At 33.9% G+C, this 17,578-nt stretch overlaps 4 protein-coding genes across 5 annotated transcripts; 1 reads left to right on the top strand and 3 right to left on the bottom strand.

Annotated features, from left to right (window-relative positions):
* The first annotated feature begins 412 nt into the window (after window positions 1-412).
* LOC103861415 (probable sulfate transporter 3.4) lies at window positions 413-4,397 on the top strand. Its single transcript, XM_009139120.3, has 13 exons — window positions 413-730; window positions 1,312-1,360; window positions 1,450-1,657; window positions 2,056-2,227; window positions 2,315-2,380; window positions 2,467-2,580; window positions 2,667-2,783; window positions 2,868-2,994; window positions 3,073-3,359; window positions 3,446-3,636; window positions 3,724-3,809; window positions 3,895-3,971; window positions 4,057-4,397. The coding sequence occupies exons 1-13, from the start codon at window positions 413-415 to the stop codon at window positions 4,204-4,206; spliced, it is 1,962 nt and encodes a 653-aa protein (XP_009137368.2). The 3' UTR covers window positions 4,207-4,397.
* A 183-nt stretch (window positions 4,398-4,580) lies between these two features.
* LOC103861762 (MAR-binding filament-like protein 1) lies at window positions 4,581-8,235 on the bottom strand. Its single transcript, XM_033287412.1, has 3 exons — window positions 8,229-8,235; window positions 8,035-8,159; window positions 4,581-5,639 (listed from the first exon to the last, which is right to left on the bottom strand). The coding sequence occupies exons 1-3, from the start codon at window positions 8,233-8,235 to the stop codon at window positions 4,581-4,583; spliced, it is 1,191 nt and encodes a 396-aa protein (XP_033143303.1).
* Window positions 8,236-9,053: 818 nt separating this feature from the next.
* Window positions 9,054-14,358, bottom strand: LOC103861412. 2 transcript variants are annotated; one of them, XM_033288429.1, is made up of 2 exons: window positions 12,799-14,358; window positions 9,054-12,642 (listed from the first exon to the last, which is right to left on the bottom strand). In XM_033288429.1, the coding sequence occupies exon 2, from the start codon at window positions 11,408-11,410 to the stop codon at window positions 9,200-9,202; it is 2,211 nt and encodes a 736-aa protein (XP_033144320.1). In that variant the 5' UTR covers window positions 11,411-12,642; window positions 12,799-14,358; the 3' UTR covers window positions 9,054-9,199. The 2 variants fall into 2 exon arrangements, with proteins under 2 accessions (XP_033144320.1, XP_009137365.2); XM_009139117.3 differs by having other exon boundaries at window positions 9,054-10,912; window positions 11,197-14,355.
* Window positions 11,529-13,791, bottom strand: LOC103861413 (cystine lyase CORI3-like). The gene is made up of 7 exons (XM_009139119.3): window positions 13,544-13,791; window positions 13,097-13,436; window positions 12,799-13,017; window positions 12,583-12,642; window positions 12,299-12,454; window positions 12,101-12,194; window positions 11,529-11,683 (listed from the first exon to the last, which is right to left on the bottom strand). Exons 1-7 carry the CDS (start codon window positions 13,789-13,791, stop codon window positions 11,529-11,531), a joined length of 1,272 nt encoding a protein of 423 aa, XP_009137367.1.
* Window positions 14,359-17,578: the final 3,220 nt, after the last annotated feature.

The following is a 17,578-nucleotide window of genomic DNA, read 5'->3' as shown; positions in this document are numbered from 1 at the left end:
TATCAAGTTTTATATGATTTTCATTGTGTATAATGTATATGATATCCCATTGATTCCTCTGTTCTGCGATCTTATCATATATTTGTTCATATGCCATTCTCTACAGAAAATTTGATTTCCTTAGATTTTATTTCCTTTTCACAAACTTGATTATGGGAAATGACGCATTTGCCCCTATAACCTTAACCATGAAACCGCTTTTCAGTTTCCTTTTTTGTTTTGTAAAACAAAAAAAACATGTCATTACCCATAATACCAACTACACTTTTAGAGCCAAGTGTCTATAAATACAAAGCACAATTATACCATCTTTCCTCACAAAATCCTACAAACATAATCACATCCAAATCACCTATTGAATTCTGCATCTCTATTATTTCAAGAACCGTTCATTTAAAGTCCCTTTTAAACCATGGGTCATGGCACGAACAGAGTAGAAGATATGACGTCTCCCAACACCGCAACCGCTAGAGAAACGATCGTGGAGATACACAGCGTTTGTCTACCGCCCAAGAAAACAACATTTCAGAAACTCAAGAAGCGCTTTGCTGATGTTTTCTTTCCTGATGATCCGTTAGAGAGGTTTAGGAACCAAACATGGAGAAACAAAGTGATTCTTGGTCTTCAAAGCTTGTTTCCGATATTCACATGGGGTTCTCAGTATGATCTCAAGCTTTTTAGGTCTGATGTTATCTCTGGTCTCACCATTGCCAGTCTGGCCATCCCTCAGGTTCACCACTTAACAATCCTTTTTTAATTAGAAAAGTTGTTTTTTGTTGTTTTCTGGTTTTGTTGTGAATATTTTTATTTCCTTTTCGAAATTGGTTTATCATTCTTAAGCTGTATATTTAAACAAAAAAATGAAAATTAATGGAAATAATTTATCTGTTTTTAAATAAATTATTATCCTATCAAATCGAAATTGTTTTACTGTTTTCTAATTTGGTTATCATATTCTTTTCAGTTTTAGCCAAAAAAAGAATTTGATTTTTTTTGTTTATATGTTGGTAGGATAATTAAAGTCCTAGTTATGTTGGTAGGATAATAAAAGGCGTAACAACGAGGTTTTGTCATTACATTGTTGATTAGTGTTGGGATTACTGGTTGGACTCGGAAGGTTAAAAGCAAACACATAACATGTTTGCCTTTGTTTGGACTATTTAGTGTCATTCAATGTATTATTAAATTTAAATAAAAATACTTTAATCTCGTTAATTTCATAGTGGGTTCGCTTAGAATTATCCAAAAACTTAATTTAATTAAAGTTTTTTCTTACAAATTTTTGTTTTTGTTTTGAAATTTAAATTGCAGGGAATCAGCTATGCCAAGCTAGCAAACTTACCACCTATAGTTGGTCTTTGTAAGTATCGACCAATCACATGATTACAGACTAATCAGTGTAATCAACTATATCAGGTTCTAATTAATCAGTTTTGTGGCTGCATGCAGATTCAAGTTTTGTGCCACCACTTATCTACTCAGTTCTTGGGAGTTCAAAACATCTTGCAGTTGGTCCTGTCTCAATTGCATCACTTGTAATGGGCTCCATGTTAAGTGAGAGTGTTTCTCCAACACAAGACCCAGTTCTATATCTCAAATTGGCATTCACTTCAACTTTCTTTGCTGGTCTCTTCCAAGCCTCCCTCGGCCTTCTTAGGTATGAATATTACCTAGAGAATTTAGATTTTCCAATCAAAAACTCAAACTAATAAGGGGAATCTGCAATCGTCATGTGAAAAGAATATGTAGTAAAGCTTATTATTGCAGTTTAGTAATTCTTTGTGTAGAATATATTCAGAGTTTTGCTTAAGTCTCTTTTGTTGAATTATCACTGAATATGGAAGGGGCATTAATCATGATGAATAGAGAGATAACTAACATTTTTCTATGGAAAAAAGACCAAGATTCTATATAACTTGATTTGATGGTGACATGTACTAATGTCTACCTCCCAAGATGCTTCCTTCTACTTAGTGGTTTTTACACTTTAATTTTCATGGTCAGCAACTTTGGATTAGTATTATAATTTACATAAATTTAATTAAAATTTTTCAGGCTGGGATTTTTGATTGACTTTTTGTCAAAGCCAACTTTGGTTGGTTTCACTGCTGGTGCTGCTGTGATTGTGTCACTTCAACAGCTTAAGGGCCTTCTTGGAATTGTTCATTTCACTGGCAAAATGCAATTTATTCCTGTCATGTCCTCTGTTTTCAACCATAGATCCGAAGTAAGTCAATCATTCCTTTCCTCTTTATTTATTTATTTTTTGATAAAAAAAATCCTTATCTAATAGTGTTACTTACTACAATTTCAGTGGTCATGGGAAACTATTGTGATGGGGGTTGGCTTCTTGATCATTCTCCTAACCACAAGACACATTGTAAGTACTTGCAAAAACTTCAGGCATTATACCAAAAGAGACTGTGCTGTGATCGAATATTTAACATTTTTTTGGCGAATTTACAGAGCATGAGGAAGCCAAAACTTTTCTGGATATCAGCTGCATCACCTTTGGCATCAGTTGTTATCTCAACTCTTCTTGTTTTCCTCATCAGGAACAAGACTCATGCCATCTCTTTTGTAAGAACATTTTTAATCAGACTTGACTTATGTCACTTTGAAAACTGAATTGAGAAAATTCTAACAGTTCAATTTTTTTAATGCAGATTGGACATCTACCAAAGGGTTTGAATCCACCTTCATCAAACATGTTGTACTTCAGTGGTACTCATCTTGCTCTTGCCATCAAGACCGGTATCATCACAGGGGTTCTCTCTCTTACAGTAAGCTTTACAAAATCTTTATATCCAAATTGTAGAGTTAAGTGCTAAAGTGCTTAACACTTTGACTTGATTGATTTTTTTTAGGAAGGGATTGCTGTTGGGAGAACCTTTGCATCTCTAAAGAACTATCAAGTTAATGGGAACAAAGAAATGATGGCTATAGGTTTCATGAACATGGTTGGCTCTTGCACCTCTTGCTATGTTACAACAGGTAAGAAACCAATCTCATTCAACTTGTGTCCCAAGTAACAATGTTTTTGACAACTGCTATTTATTTATTTTTCTTCAGGTTCTTTCTCTAGATCTGCTGTAAACTACAATGCTGGAGCAAAAACAGCTGCTTCCAACATTGTGTTGGCCTCGACAGTTCTTGTGACCCTCTTGTTTCTGATGCCACTCTTCTACTACACTCCTAACTTGATCCTAGCCGCCATCATCTTAACCGCAGTGATAGGCCTCATTGATTATCAAGCGGCTTACAAGCTCTACAAAGTTGACAAATTCGATTTCTTCACTTGCATGTGTGCCTTCTTTGGTGTTCTCTTAGTCTCTGTGCCTCTTGGCCTAGCAATAGCAGTGAGTATACAGATATTCTTTATGGTTATGGTTTTTACTAATCTTCAGATTGTTTGTTATCTAAGTTTGATACCTTCTTGTTGCAGGTGGTTGTTTCGGTTATCAAGATCTTGTTGCATGTAACCAGGCCAAACACTTTAGAGTTTGGAAATATCCAAGGGACTCAGATATACCAGAGTCTTAAAAGATACAGAGAAGCCTCAAGAATCCATGGTTTCTTGATTCTTGCTGTTGAATCTCCAATATACTTTGTCAATAGCACTTACCTGCAAGAAAGGTTAGTCAAAACAACTTTCTTCATTACTAAATAACTTGATTCTTGATTTTTTTTTGTGTGTGTTCTTATGGAAATGATTTTATGTAGGATCTTGAGATGGACAAGGGAAGAGGAAAGTCGGATAAAGGAAAACAATGGTAGTACCTTAAAATGCATAGTTCTTGACATGACAGGTAACTTCTCTTCTCATGTGAGGTATGATCATAGCTTTTGACTTATCTTCTTTACTTATGCCTTCTTTTTTTTGAACTGTTTCAGCTGTATCTTCCATAGACACAAGCGGGATTGAGGCATTGTTTGAACTTAGGAGGAGGCTAGAGAAGCAATCACTTCAGGTAGACCTCTATCTCCAAACAAAGATCTTACCTATCTAAGAAGTAACACACATGCTAATTTTATGTTTTCATTTGTTTTAAACAGCTTGTGCTGGTGAACCCTGTGGGAAGTGTGATGGAAAAGCTACACAAGTCCAAGATCATTGAGTCATTGGGGCTGAGTGGACTTTATCTAACAGTTGGTGAAGCTGTTGCTGATCTCTCATCTACATGGAAAGCTCATGGCCAGCCATGAATTTGAGAGACTTTGAACTTCTACTAGAGAACTTGTAAAGGATGGTTGTTTCTGAAGACTAAAGCAGCCTCTTGAGAAACAATTTTTGGTGCTTGCCCTTAACTCCTTGAGGGTGTTTTGGTTTTAATTGTATAATAATAAATGTAATTTCATTCTTTAACATATAGTTTATGAAATCATAATTTTAGACATGAATAGCCTGATACAATCTTCTCACTCTATACTTCCTATCATCATTTGATGAAATGGTCAAAATTTACACAGATTAGAGTTATATGATAAGAAGCAAGTTCTGGTCATTATACAACCTTTGTCTCTTTCAAGAACTAGTGCTGCTCTTTCTCCTCCTGACAACTTTCTTCACAGCAACCTTATCATCGCTCATCTGAACTATTCACAGCCTTTATAGAATCCTGTTGTTGGCTTCTCATGCGCACTATCTCTCCCTTTGCTGACCCCAATTCTTCCTCCAGCTTCTTCACTTTCTTTTCCAGCACTTCCCTCTCTTTTCCTAGACTCATCACGACGATATGCGCGTCTTCCACGTTCTCCTTAGCTTCCTTTGACGCGTTCCTCGCCTCTTCTAGTGATCCTTGAAGCACTTCTCTCTCGTCTTCCAAGCTAGAGGCATGAGTGTTCACCTTCTCGAGCTCTCGCGAAAGCGTCGCTGTGTTCTTGTTCATCTCATCTAAAGACTTAACTGCTTCTTCCAGGTCTGTCTCAAGGGCCTTCATGGCTTCTCTGTCCATCAACATCTGCTTCTCCATTGCCTTCACTTCTTTCTCCAACGCAGAAACAGTCTCTTTCTCCTCTTTGAGTTCCTTGTTAGTGGCTTCACCTCTCTTGTAAACCTCCACTAGCTCCTTTTGCAGGCTCTGGTTCTTGGCAGAAGCTTCTTCGACCTCACGCCTCAGTTCCTCAATCTCGTCTCTAGCTTTCTTCACATGATCCTTCTCCACTGCAAGCTCACTAGCCAAAACCTCACCGTTTCGTCTCTCATCAGCGAGATTCTCTTCATATCTTTTCTTGGCTTTATCAAACTCTTCGTGAACCTTTGAAACCTCTGATTCAAACTTCGAGCACAAAGCTCTCGACTCGTCAAGCATCTTCTCCAGGTCAGAGACGCGTTCTCTCGACGCCTGGAGTGTTCTCTTTGTTCCTTCGAGCTCGTGTCTCAAGTTATGTACACTAGCGAGTTCTATCTCCAGCATCCTCTTTGCGTCTTCGTACTTCTCAGTAAGGTCAGCGACTTTGTCTTTACTCTCGTTTACATCCTTCACCGCATGATCCATCTTTTCATTAATCTTCTGAATCTCCTCCTCTTTACTTCTTATGATGTCAGCATCAGCAGCTTCCCGCGTCTCAGAAGTTAGTTTCAAGGCACTGTAGTCTTTTGTAGCATCGTCAAGCTTCTTGATGTAACCTTCCAAGTTCTATTATTCACATGATTATCACTTCCATTTTATTGCAGACAATTATAATTTCTTAAGGTAACAATTTGTGAATATTAAATAGCTATGTGGAGAATAAATTTAAAACATCCAAAGAGGTTTGTATTTCTTAGAGGATCATGACGTTAATGTTAAATTTAGGATTGATTCCACTAAAATATAAAAAAGTTTTGTTTCTTTCCAAACATTTGATAGTCGATTACAAATTTGATTTGTTTTTATATACGTAAGTTCAATAATAAGAAGTTCGGTTGCTATCAAAGCTATGTCAATACAACAACTCTCCTCAAGGAGACTAATCAACTTTCACTAATGAGCTATTTGTAGGGTTACATTCATGTACAACTAATACTACAAAACCAAAAGAAAATCACTCATGAGAATGTAATTAAAGAAGCACATGTTTGTTTGTCTTGTCTGAGATCAGGAAGACGTACACAGGCACACTGCGTATTTGTGTGTAATAAGTTTACTAGTTTGATATGAATGCAACTTAAAGGGTGTATGAATGAAACCGCGATTATATATAGAAAGTGAAAATAAATCCGACAAAAAAGAAGCTGCGTAAGTTTTAAGTATATCGTTAAAACTTGCACACCAGACTAATATAATCGACAACCAGTGCCGGTCCGGACTCACGCCGCGCCAAAAGCGCACATAAAAATTATTACCCTTAGGCTATATTTTTTTATTTAATAAAAATAAAAATACCATTAAAACATATTTTTAAAAAAATTTAGAAATCATTATATTATTTGTAAAAAAAACTGTTTTAAGCAGTTTTTGTGTTTGGGTAAAAATTATTCATTAGTGTTAAAAATATCAGTATATTAACCACATTTGAAGTTTTATTTGACAATTTTTTAGTTAATAAAAGTTCTATAAAATGATTTTTTCGTATGATTAAAATAAATTTAACAATAATTTTAATTTGTAAAATTTTGTTGAAATTTTATAGAATTCCAGAGAGCATAACTAACTTCTAATAATTATATTTTTATTCAGATTTCAATAAACTCCTGAAATATATTATAAAACGTACTTATGAAATAAATAAGGTGAATAGAAGTCCATCTGGTTTAAATACCAGTTCTTTTCCTTCCCATAAGGTGGATTATTTTTCCTCTATTTGGCTATCTCCCGGCGGCAGTTACTAATTTGTTACACTATACCAGTTCTTGTTCCTTCATTATTATCGGACCAGCCCCTTGTAATTGATTCCATAAGACCTTCTTGTCCAACCCATCTCTTATCAAATCTAAACTGCCCTTTCCTCCTAATAACTTTATCTTCCAAATAAGCCACTACTGGACGATGATCCGATGCCACCAGGCCCAAATATTCTGTATAAGAACAAGGGAATAGCGTATGCCATTCTTCATTCGCTAATGCCCGATCCAACCGACATCTAACCGTGACTGCCCCTTTACCCTTACCCCTTCTGCCTTGCCAGGACAACTTATTTCCTTTGACTGGGAACTCCAGTAAACCACAATTCCTTATCATATTATTAAAAGGAACAAATGAGTTCGCACTTCGCAACGCACCACCTTCTTTTTCATGATTTCCTGTAATCTCATTTAAATCACCAATAATAAACCAAGGCTCTGATCTCGAAATCCCATCTATACTATTAAAGCAGGATCCTATTGTCATAATTACCTTAGGGGCATGTTTCCTTCACTAACATTGCATGTTTCATTAAAGGCAATTAAGTAATATTAATAACAAATCTATATTGGGTCATTATTTTTGGATCCAGCCCAAATCAAATCTCTCTTGGATCATTTGGGCCTATTAAAAAATCAGATTCAATACTCACTTTTTTTTTTCCTTTGGGCCATTGAGTCCAAACTAAAATAATTTTTTTTTTGACTATTCTTAATTATTATTTTTTTCTTTTCTTAATATAATTTAAGCATTCATAAAAACAATTGAATTTTTTTATTGAAAAGTATAAATCTTTATTAAAAGTATATAATTTTTTAATTAAAATATTAACCCCATAATAAAATTAATTTATCAGAGTTATACCAACTTAATTCATTAAAAAAATAAAGTTTAATTTTTTTTAACATAAATAGTCATTTAAAATGAAATACGATAAATAAAGATAAAAATTTTAAGTCTTTTATAAAATAAAGCACAAATATATGAAAATGTGACATTTACTAAATATTTGTCAATTGAAAAAAAACAAAAAATAAACCCGCGCTTTGAAAGCGCGGGTCAAAATCTAGTATCTAGTTAAACGTTCCCACACTTGTTCTCGTAAATCTTGGACTGGATCTCCATACACAAACGTCATATATACTGTTTTCCCAAGAGCCACTGCTTCCACATCTATCATGCGATTACTTGAATATAACACATTAACCTGATACTCATTATTGTAATGAAGCGCTAATCCACCACTTCTTCCCACAGGATCCACTGTGACCAAATTATCAAATCCAAAATAACCTTGAAATTTCTGAGCAAACTCAAATTCTTGCTTTGTCTCTGATAAAAATAAAAAATCTGGCTTATGTTTATGCCATATCTCCGTTAAATAACTTATCGTCCACTTACTTCCCATTCCTCTGCAATTCCAACTTAGTGTTCTCATTTAAAAATATATAGAAATGCTCCCTTGAGCTTGTTAAATTGGATGTAATGATACCCTAGATTCTCCAAATCCCCAATTAGATAATCTCGTCTCCCGATTAGTATCTCCCCTCTTATTAACTTTACAATCACCACCCTATCCCATAATAATTTCCCTCTAAACCTCCAATGAAAAACCTTATATAGTCCGTGAAAAAAAAAAATAATAGAGTAGTCCCGAGCCCATAATAATTTCCTTAACCCCCAACACCTCGTGAGAAGCATGAATCTATCAAGTCCCATCACTTCCTGTAAGAACAACGAATAGAAGCAGAGCACCAATGGTCTTAAGACCACCATCAACCACATATCCATAATGTAAAATAATTCCCAATCCATATAAAACCAACACCAAACACCAGATAAAACTTGTAAGGACCAAAACTGATAAAGTGTTACTACAAAAATATCATATTCCCAATGACCAATACCCAATAAAACCCACGTCCCATTTATAAATACTCGAACATCATTCCAACAATTATTCAACTTAGTAACCATCAATTGCCAAACTCTGTTTCTGTGATGTAAGGGCCTAAGTATCTGCATTGTTATCCAAGATACACTCCTCCCTGAACCAAATTGCACCATAAACCATATAACCCGACACCTATTTGACAATACAACATATAAACCATATTGATGCCTCAGACTCCTAGACCATACCATCCTACAAAAAAACCATTGAGGTCTCGACCGCAATCAAATAAGGAACAGTTCCAACACCTCGCCATATGCCCACAACTCACAGAGAGAATCCAAACATCTATAGTCAATAATTATGCATATCTGATCACAACACGCCCAATACCAATAATCCAAATAACAAATTTTATTCCAAAGCATGATCTTATATAAAGATCTTACCCAACACCAAAACAACAAAATAAAAACTTTTAAAAATAAAAAACCCAGACCCTGCTTGGAAGAAACTTGTAAGACTTGATCCATAAATTAAACTTCAGATTTCCAGAGTTCAGGTTTGACGAACCCTTACTCTCCAATTGCTTATTTGTATCCCCTTTACGAGTCCCCATCCTGGCTGCTGCACGTTTGCGAGGGGATACAAGCGCAACTGCGTTCCTCATCTTTGTGCTTCCTGCAACAATGACTGATGACTTGAACAGCCTTTTACGAGTCCCCTGCTTCTGTGCCTGCTCCATAGTGTCCTTATTCTTCTCTTCTGCACCATTAGTCTGCTCTCCTGCCTCCTGAAGTTGATCATCCTCCTCATAGCCCGCCATCATCTCCTTCAATTCCTCCTCAGAAACTGCCGGGAGAGCATCTATCGTCTGCTCATCTAAGCCATGCTCCAAAAGCGCTGCTTGAAACTCATCCATTTCCATCACGTCCTCCTCGTCACCTTCAGAAACTCTATCAGAAGTTCTGTCCTTCACGACCAGGCTTTGGATTTGTAGTAAACCCTCCTCTCTATCAACAGGATCAGAGATCATCTCTAAACCATTCGCCTGAGTTTCAGCCAGTGCAACTTGAAACTCCTTAGAAGCAGAAGCCAAAGTTTCCTCCTCCGTACTCTTTATCTCTCCTCCCTCCCGTGTCCCTTCCAGAACCACTTCCCTCCCATTTTGCTCTTCCACATGTCGTGGCGATGCACGACGGTGCACCTCCTGTGGCACAACCGCCATTTCCTCTCTTCGTAATGATCTTTTATGCGAGCCTCCTGCGTCCCCCCGAGAATTCCCATGATATGAGGAAGTTCCCTTATAACCCCTCTCCGCTGTCTTCACCCATTTGTGATCATCCGCCACCTTGCCTTTCCCCTTTCCATGATAAGCTCTACTATCTCTCTCCCTGTTTGGTTGATTGCTATTCCCATTTATAACCACTCCCTTATAACTCCGGGCTCTGTCATCATGTTGGCCTACCTCGTGCCATCCCCCATTTCCATCTTTCATCTCCCTAGTCTTCTCCGGGCTCGTCTTTATATTCTTAGGATCCAGAGGGCACTTCTCAGTCTTATGGCAAAGACTGGAGCAAAACTCACAAAAGCCGAAGAGCTTTTCGTACCGTAGAGACACCAAGGCTTCCTCACTCGCATAGAATTCTCCCCCCTTGAAGTCTATAGTGGTTTCGAAGCAAAGCTCCTTAAATGCGTCCACCACCACTTGAACCCTCGCATATTCCACATCCACCATCACCGTTCTTCCAATAGCATCCCCCACACTTTCATATGTAGGCGCCGTCCTGAACTCCGCTGGGACACCTAACACTCGAACCCAAAAAGTTATCTCCGAGGGAAATTGTGGAGATTTCTTTGGTTGCCATCGAGCCAGTGAAAGCATCCAATAGTCGAAGTGATACGGTTGAAGCCTCAAGACCCCCTCTAACTCCTCTTCTGTTTCAAAAGCAAATTGAAACTTTCCAAGTCCCAAATCCGTACCAGTAACCCGATTCTCCAGCCCCCATATCTTCGGAAGGTTTGTAATCAATGCCTTCATGTCTTGCGCCGGCGGGTTCATGCACCGACCAATCAGCGTTTTGGAAAATTTTTTGATCAACTCGGAGTTATCAAAGTGGGGCACCGTTATCTTCAACCTCTTACGGGTATTGTCACCATTCTTCATCTCACCCTTAGAAAGCAGTTGACTCTGCGCCATGATACCAAAAAAGAAATAAATCTCGTGTGAAGGTTTAAGACAAGAGAAACCGATGCAATATAGAAACAACCCCTTCCTCCTTTTATAGCTATTCCATTTAGCCAACCTAATATTTGGTAAATATTCCTTAATGATATCGAATCCGTGATTGCCATTCTGAAACTCCACCACAAAGCACCATTGAATCTCATAACGAACCTTCTCAATAAAGCAAAAGATCCAAAAGATCGTTTCCATTAACCAACAAATCCCTACACTCCCAATCCCAATATTACCTTTAAATACATTCGATTTCATCTTAAGGATGATTGAAGTCAAATCTTGTTCCCCAATAAATCCGATCTTCCTTATCGTCTCCATATAGACCCCTTTAAGATCCATCCCTATACATCGCTGATCTGATCGAGATCGTGTTCCAAATACATGCCACCCTTGATTCGATATAGAGAACCTCCAATCCATTCTTCGTTGATAGTACCCGGATCCCATTTTCGAATAACCATGGAACCCTAGATCGCCATCGCCGTCGCCCTTTTTTTAGAGAGAGAATTTTTTAGGTACCTAACTAAGTTACCCTTATTTATTTTTTTTTTTTTTGATGAGCGAATTAAGCTCCATCTGTAGTGGAACTGGCCATTGCCAATGAAAAATTCGTATGGCGGTCACAGAAGTCCGTCAATTTATCAAAGGCTATGTTCAAAGTAAGAGTATCCATATCGATAGAATGCCTCACCCAGCCACTCCGATCACCAAAAGCAATCCCTAAAACCAATCGAACACAACATATATGTTACTATGTTACAAACTGTTAAAATTGATAGATTTCCAACGAATTATTTTGACCTATATGGGGTTCGTAACACGTCACTATCTGCAAAATCTCATCAATGATACGCTTGATTTCAGTAGGTATCACGGATAGAACCAGATCAATCATACAAATTTAAGATCTGATCAATTCCGGTTCAAGTTGAGTGATATAATATGAGCTTAAATGCCATAATAAGTTTCATATACTTTCGTTCTCAACCTTTAGAAGGGGATTCCTAATAAACTAAGATATATGTTTTAGATGTGGATTCTTAATAAAATTAGATCGAGTTTATATTGTGTCTTCAATGCTAAGCCATTACGCGTTGATGTTGATCGTAGGTAATTGATGGGACTGTTGATTAATACCTGGCAAAACGACAAGGTTTTCTTCACGAGCAAGCATTTTACAGAAGTCTAGATCATTGTTAATGTCTCTAAACTTCTCTAAAATCAGTTTGGTCTGCAAGAAGAAATTATTCAAAAACTTACAAAGTGGTTTCAAAATAAATAAAAATAAAAAGGTTTATAATTAAGTCTTAAGAAAACGTGATAAAAATATATTACCCATAGGAAGGTGCATGCTTCAGGTTTAAAATCGCATTTAAGGGAAGGTATGTCATCAAGCCTAGAATAAGCCAATTCCGCATTGTCTCTCAGATAGCTTTGCCTAGTATCGAAGAAACTTTTAGGAGTCTCGTTCAAGATGGTAGGAATAGCCTCCTGCATGATAACATCGAAAAATTCACCAAGTATAAACAAAATGAAATTTGGTAATAAGTTGAAAGAAGGTCCATAACTATTTTATTATATTTGGTTACAAGTACTGTTCAAACTAGAAAGTCATGTACCTGGATAACAGTTGGTGGTTTAGAAGTTATCCCAAGAAATTCTTTAGCAGCACTCACGACCTGTCCATATATAACAAGATTAGGACAAGAAAACTAATAAGAAGAACATTTTGAACTCTTAATACCAAACAATAGTATATATAATATATATATATATAATAATGTTACATATCATGTATATTCTTAAAGTGTGAGATCGAACAAAATGGACCAGACCTCGGTGCATTTAAAGACACCATCTAGGTCGTGCAGGGCGAGCCAGCCAGTTCGCCATCCGGGGAGACACCATCCCTTCGATATGGACCCAAGTGTCATCACAGGTACAATATCCGAGAAAGTCGCCATGGGAACAAAGGGATTATTCCCAAACACAGTCCATCGATAAACTTCGTCAGAAACCACCATTATCCCGAGTTCCTTGGCCAAGTTAGCAAGCTACGATTCAATAATATAGGCATAATCAAAAAGAGTAGACCATATGTGAACGCTGTTAATTAGACAATATGTAAAGTACATCATTGAGATGGGCTCTGGAGTAGGTGTTCCCATGGGGATTGTGAGGATTGATTATAAATATTGCAAACGTGTGCTTATCCGCATGCTTTCGGACGCTTTCAAAGTCGATCTCAAAGTTCTTTTCGGGGAGGAACGTATGATTGCGGATCTCAAGTTTCTGGTAGATGCATCGAGCTACTTCCCATGGCCAGCCAGGGCTCGGAATCAGGACGTTGGCTTTTGGTTTAGCCAAGAGGTCAACCGCGAGCTCGATGGCTTGTTTGCACCCAACGGTCATAAACACATCTTCTGGTGCCAGTTTCTTTGGAAGATCACGGTTTAGGTACTCTGCTACGGCCCTGATAATGGCATAAATTGGGACAGTTTATTTTCAAACAAAAAAAAAAGGCCAAAAAGGATAAACGGTACTTCTATTGCTCTATCTACGTATATTAGAATATATTACTTTTTGGCCGCTGGAAGGCCTATACTAGGAGCATAAGCGTTTCCTCTGCCGTTCTGGACGGCTTGAACAACCGCATTTTCAGCCACATCGTGAGCCAAAGCGGGTTCACCTAGAGGAGGATAAATGGTCTTCTCAAAATCGCACTGAGCCAAGATTTTAGAGGAGTAAAAGCCTAGGTGGGCAGTTGAGGCTTCCCTGGCCGCATGGCTGCCTCTGAAGTTCCAGTCACCGCAACACTTGTTTTCCATATTTTTTTTGCGTCTAGTGTCTTTACTCTGGATTAGATTTTGTTTGTTGTGAACTACTCTCATCGCTACGAGATAGTTTATATAGTAAAAGTTCCCACATATTTCACATTTTTCTATAAACTTGTAATTAACAAGTTGACAAAAAACTTGTCATTAACAAACTGGCCAAAAAAAATTTGTTATTAACAAGTTGACAAAAAGCACTTGTTATTAACAAATACTAGTAATGATGTCTCTGCACGTCTGAAAGTGGGTTTCCTCAGATCAAAGTGATTACAAATTTTACTATAATAAAATATTTGAAGAACGAATATTAACTTACAAGAGATTCGAAATTCCGTCTTCCAGAAAAGCCAGAAGCGTATAAAGGTTTATCTGTTTCTGTTGATTAACTTATAAACTTATTTATACACAATCGTCATATTTACTCTTATCAGATTTTTTAACATTCTTTTGTTCATTATAAACAATGTTTTAATATAATTTTACATTAAGTTTTTTAAAATAGTTACAAATAACTTATATAATAGCAATATAAAAATATGTTCATATCCATTCGGTAGTTTTCTAAAATATATATCATGCATGCAAATCTATACTAATAAAAGAGATCTTTTGAGGCTCCATAGAGCGTCCACATCAGCAAAAAAAAACTACTTCCGAAAGATGACACGTGGCATAAAATATAGTTTTACTAATTTTCAAAAATTATAAATAATATCTAAACATACAACATAAAAATGGAAAAACTACATTAAACATATGTAAGATTACCATTTTTCACTTAAAAAACGGCTTATCTCCATAATGTAACATTACCGTTAATAAAAGGGACCTTTTGAGGCTCCATAGAGCGTCCACAGCAGCAAAAAAAACTACTTCCGAAAGATGACACGTGGCATAAAATATAGTTTTACTAATTTTCAAAAATTATAAATAATATCTAAACATACAACATAAAAATGGAAAAACTACATTAAACATATGTAAGATTACCATTTTTCACTTAAAAAAACGGCTTATCTCCATAATGTAACATTACCGTTTTATAAAAAAAACAAAAAACATTATATATAATTTCGAAAATAATAAATATATGTAAACATACAACATAAAAAATAGAAATACTACATTAAACATATGTAAGATTACCATTTTACATTTTTATTTTTAAAAAATAATATGTAAACATACAACATAAAAAATGGAAAAACTACATTAAACATATGTAAGATTACAATTTTTCACTAAAAAAAAGACGGCTTATCTCCATAATGTAACATTACTATTTTGTAAAAAAACACTATATATAATTTTGAAAATAATAAATAATATGTAAACATACAACATAAAAAATAGAAATACTACATTAAACATATGTAAGATTACCATTTTACATTTAAAAATAACAATAATATGTAAACATACAACATAAAAAAATGGAAATCTACATTAAACATATGTAAGATTACCATTTTTCACTAAAAAAATGGCTTATCTCCATAATGTAACATTACCATTTTATAAAAAAGAAAAAAAAAACATAAATATAACTATTTGACTATTTTTCCAAATTCTTCTATTAAACATTGTCGTTTTACATTAAAAATGGAAAAATACATTAAAACTTAAACATATATCTTAAAATATAGATATTAACTAAATATAAAGTATAAGAAAGAGAAATACTCAATATATAGAAAAATAAATAATAAGTATATATTATAAATATATAAATATACGAATTATATATACAATAATAAGTAAATGCACAATTTTAAAAAATGGAAAAATACATTAAAACTTAAACATATATCTTAAAATATAGATATTAACTAAATATAAAGTATAAGAAAGAGAAATACTCAATATATAGAAAAATAAATAATAAGTATATATTATAAATATATAAATATACGAATTATATATACAATAATAAGTAAATGTACAATTTTAAAAATGGAAAGAATACATTAAATATTAAACATCTATCTTAAAATGTAAAATATAGATATTAAGTAAATAGAAAGTATAAGAAAAAGAAATACACAACTTAAAAACAATGGAAAAAATATATTAAGATTTAAACATCTATCTTAAAATGTAAAATATAGATATTACGCAAATAGAAAGTATAAGAAAAGGAAATACACAATTTAAAAAAATGGAAAAAGTACATTAGTATTTAAACCTCTATCTTAAAATGTAAATCTATCTTAAAATATAAAATTATTAGTAAATAGAAAGTATAAGAAATAGAAATACACAATATAAATAAAAATAATTAATAAGTAAATATATAATATAGGCAAATACCCAATTTAAAAAATGGAAAATTACATTAAGATTTAAAAATATATCTTAAAATTTAAAATATAAATATTACGTAAATAGAAAGTATAACAAATAGAAATATACAATTTAAAAAAATGGAAAATGTAAATTAACATTTAAACATCTATCTTAAAATGTAAAATAGAGATATTAAGTAAATAAAAAGTACAGGAAATAGAAATACATATACAGGAAAATAAATAATAAGTAAATAATGTAAATATATAATATATGAATTATATATATAATAATAAGTAAATACACAATTTTTTAAGAAAATGGACAAAGTTCATTAAACATTAAACATCTATCTTAAAATGTAAAATATATAATATAAGTAAATACACAATTAAAAAAAATGGAAAAAGTACATTAAGATTTAAATATCTATTTTAAAATATAAAATATAGATATTACGTAAGTAAAAATATAAGAAATGGAGATAAACATTTAAAAATGAAAAAATTACATTGAGATTTAAACATCTATCTTAAAATGTACATCTATCTTAAAATGGTAGTATATTATATAAAAATGGAAATACCACATTAAACAAAAAAAATATATAGTTTTACATCAAGAAAGCTCCTATAAAACTGATTATCCCATCAACATCAACCTCACACAATCAAAGAAAACTTCAAAGCACTCGAGCAAAAAAAGTTCCACCATCAATTCTTGCCGTCTCAAAAACCTTTAATGACCTTGAAGGAGATTTTTTATAACAATGAACTTTTTGTTAGGTGGATTCATTGTTTGAAAACCCGCAACTTCCAAAAGTCAAACTTATTAATGAGAATTGAATTGCTTTTCATAGACACAAAAGTATTTTTACAAATTTAAATTAATCTAATCCATAATTTTATTGTTAATATTCATACTAACTCTTTCATGATCAAACCATTACAGTTAATAACCATTCAAGCGTTTATCCCGAAACACTTCCTTCCTCGCCGAATCAGGTATTGGTTTATGTTGGTTTAGTATTATTTTTGGTTTATTAACCGGTTTAGGATGGTCCTATTGTAAATATAATTTAAGTTGGTTTAGCATATATTATGCTTAAAATAACTTAAATTAAATAATATTAATATTATGCTTAAAATATAATTTTAGAGAGTTTTCAAATATAGTTTACAGAACATTATAGGTGATGAATTTAATTTATTAAATTCGTTTATTACTTAAAACTAAGTTTTTTTTTAAAACATACTGAGTTATAAATATCAATGATGGATTGGTAAGTATAACATGAAGACAAAAATATAAATATTTGATTTTCAAGATAAGAAATTCAGCTTTTATCCAGTTACTCTATATATAATATCTTAATTTTTTTTTTAAAAAATATACATAATTTATATATATAGATTAATCTTCCAAACTTAAACTATTATATTATATATGAATAATGTTTTTAAATAAAAATAATTTCTGATTAAAATAAATAAAT

This window comes from Brassica rapa, chromosome A03, assembly GCF_000309985.2.
Source record: "Brassica rapa cultivar Chiifu-401-42 chromosome A03, CAAS_Brap_v3.01, whole genome shotgun sequence".
NCBI lineage: Eukaryota > Viridiplantae > Streptophyta > Magnoliopsida > Brassicales > Brassicaceae > Brassica > Brassica rapa.
The sequence above is the reverse complement of the archived record's forward strand: the minus strand, read 5'-3'. Positions and strand labels throughout refer to the sequence as shown.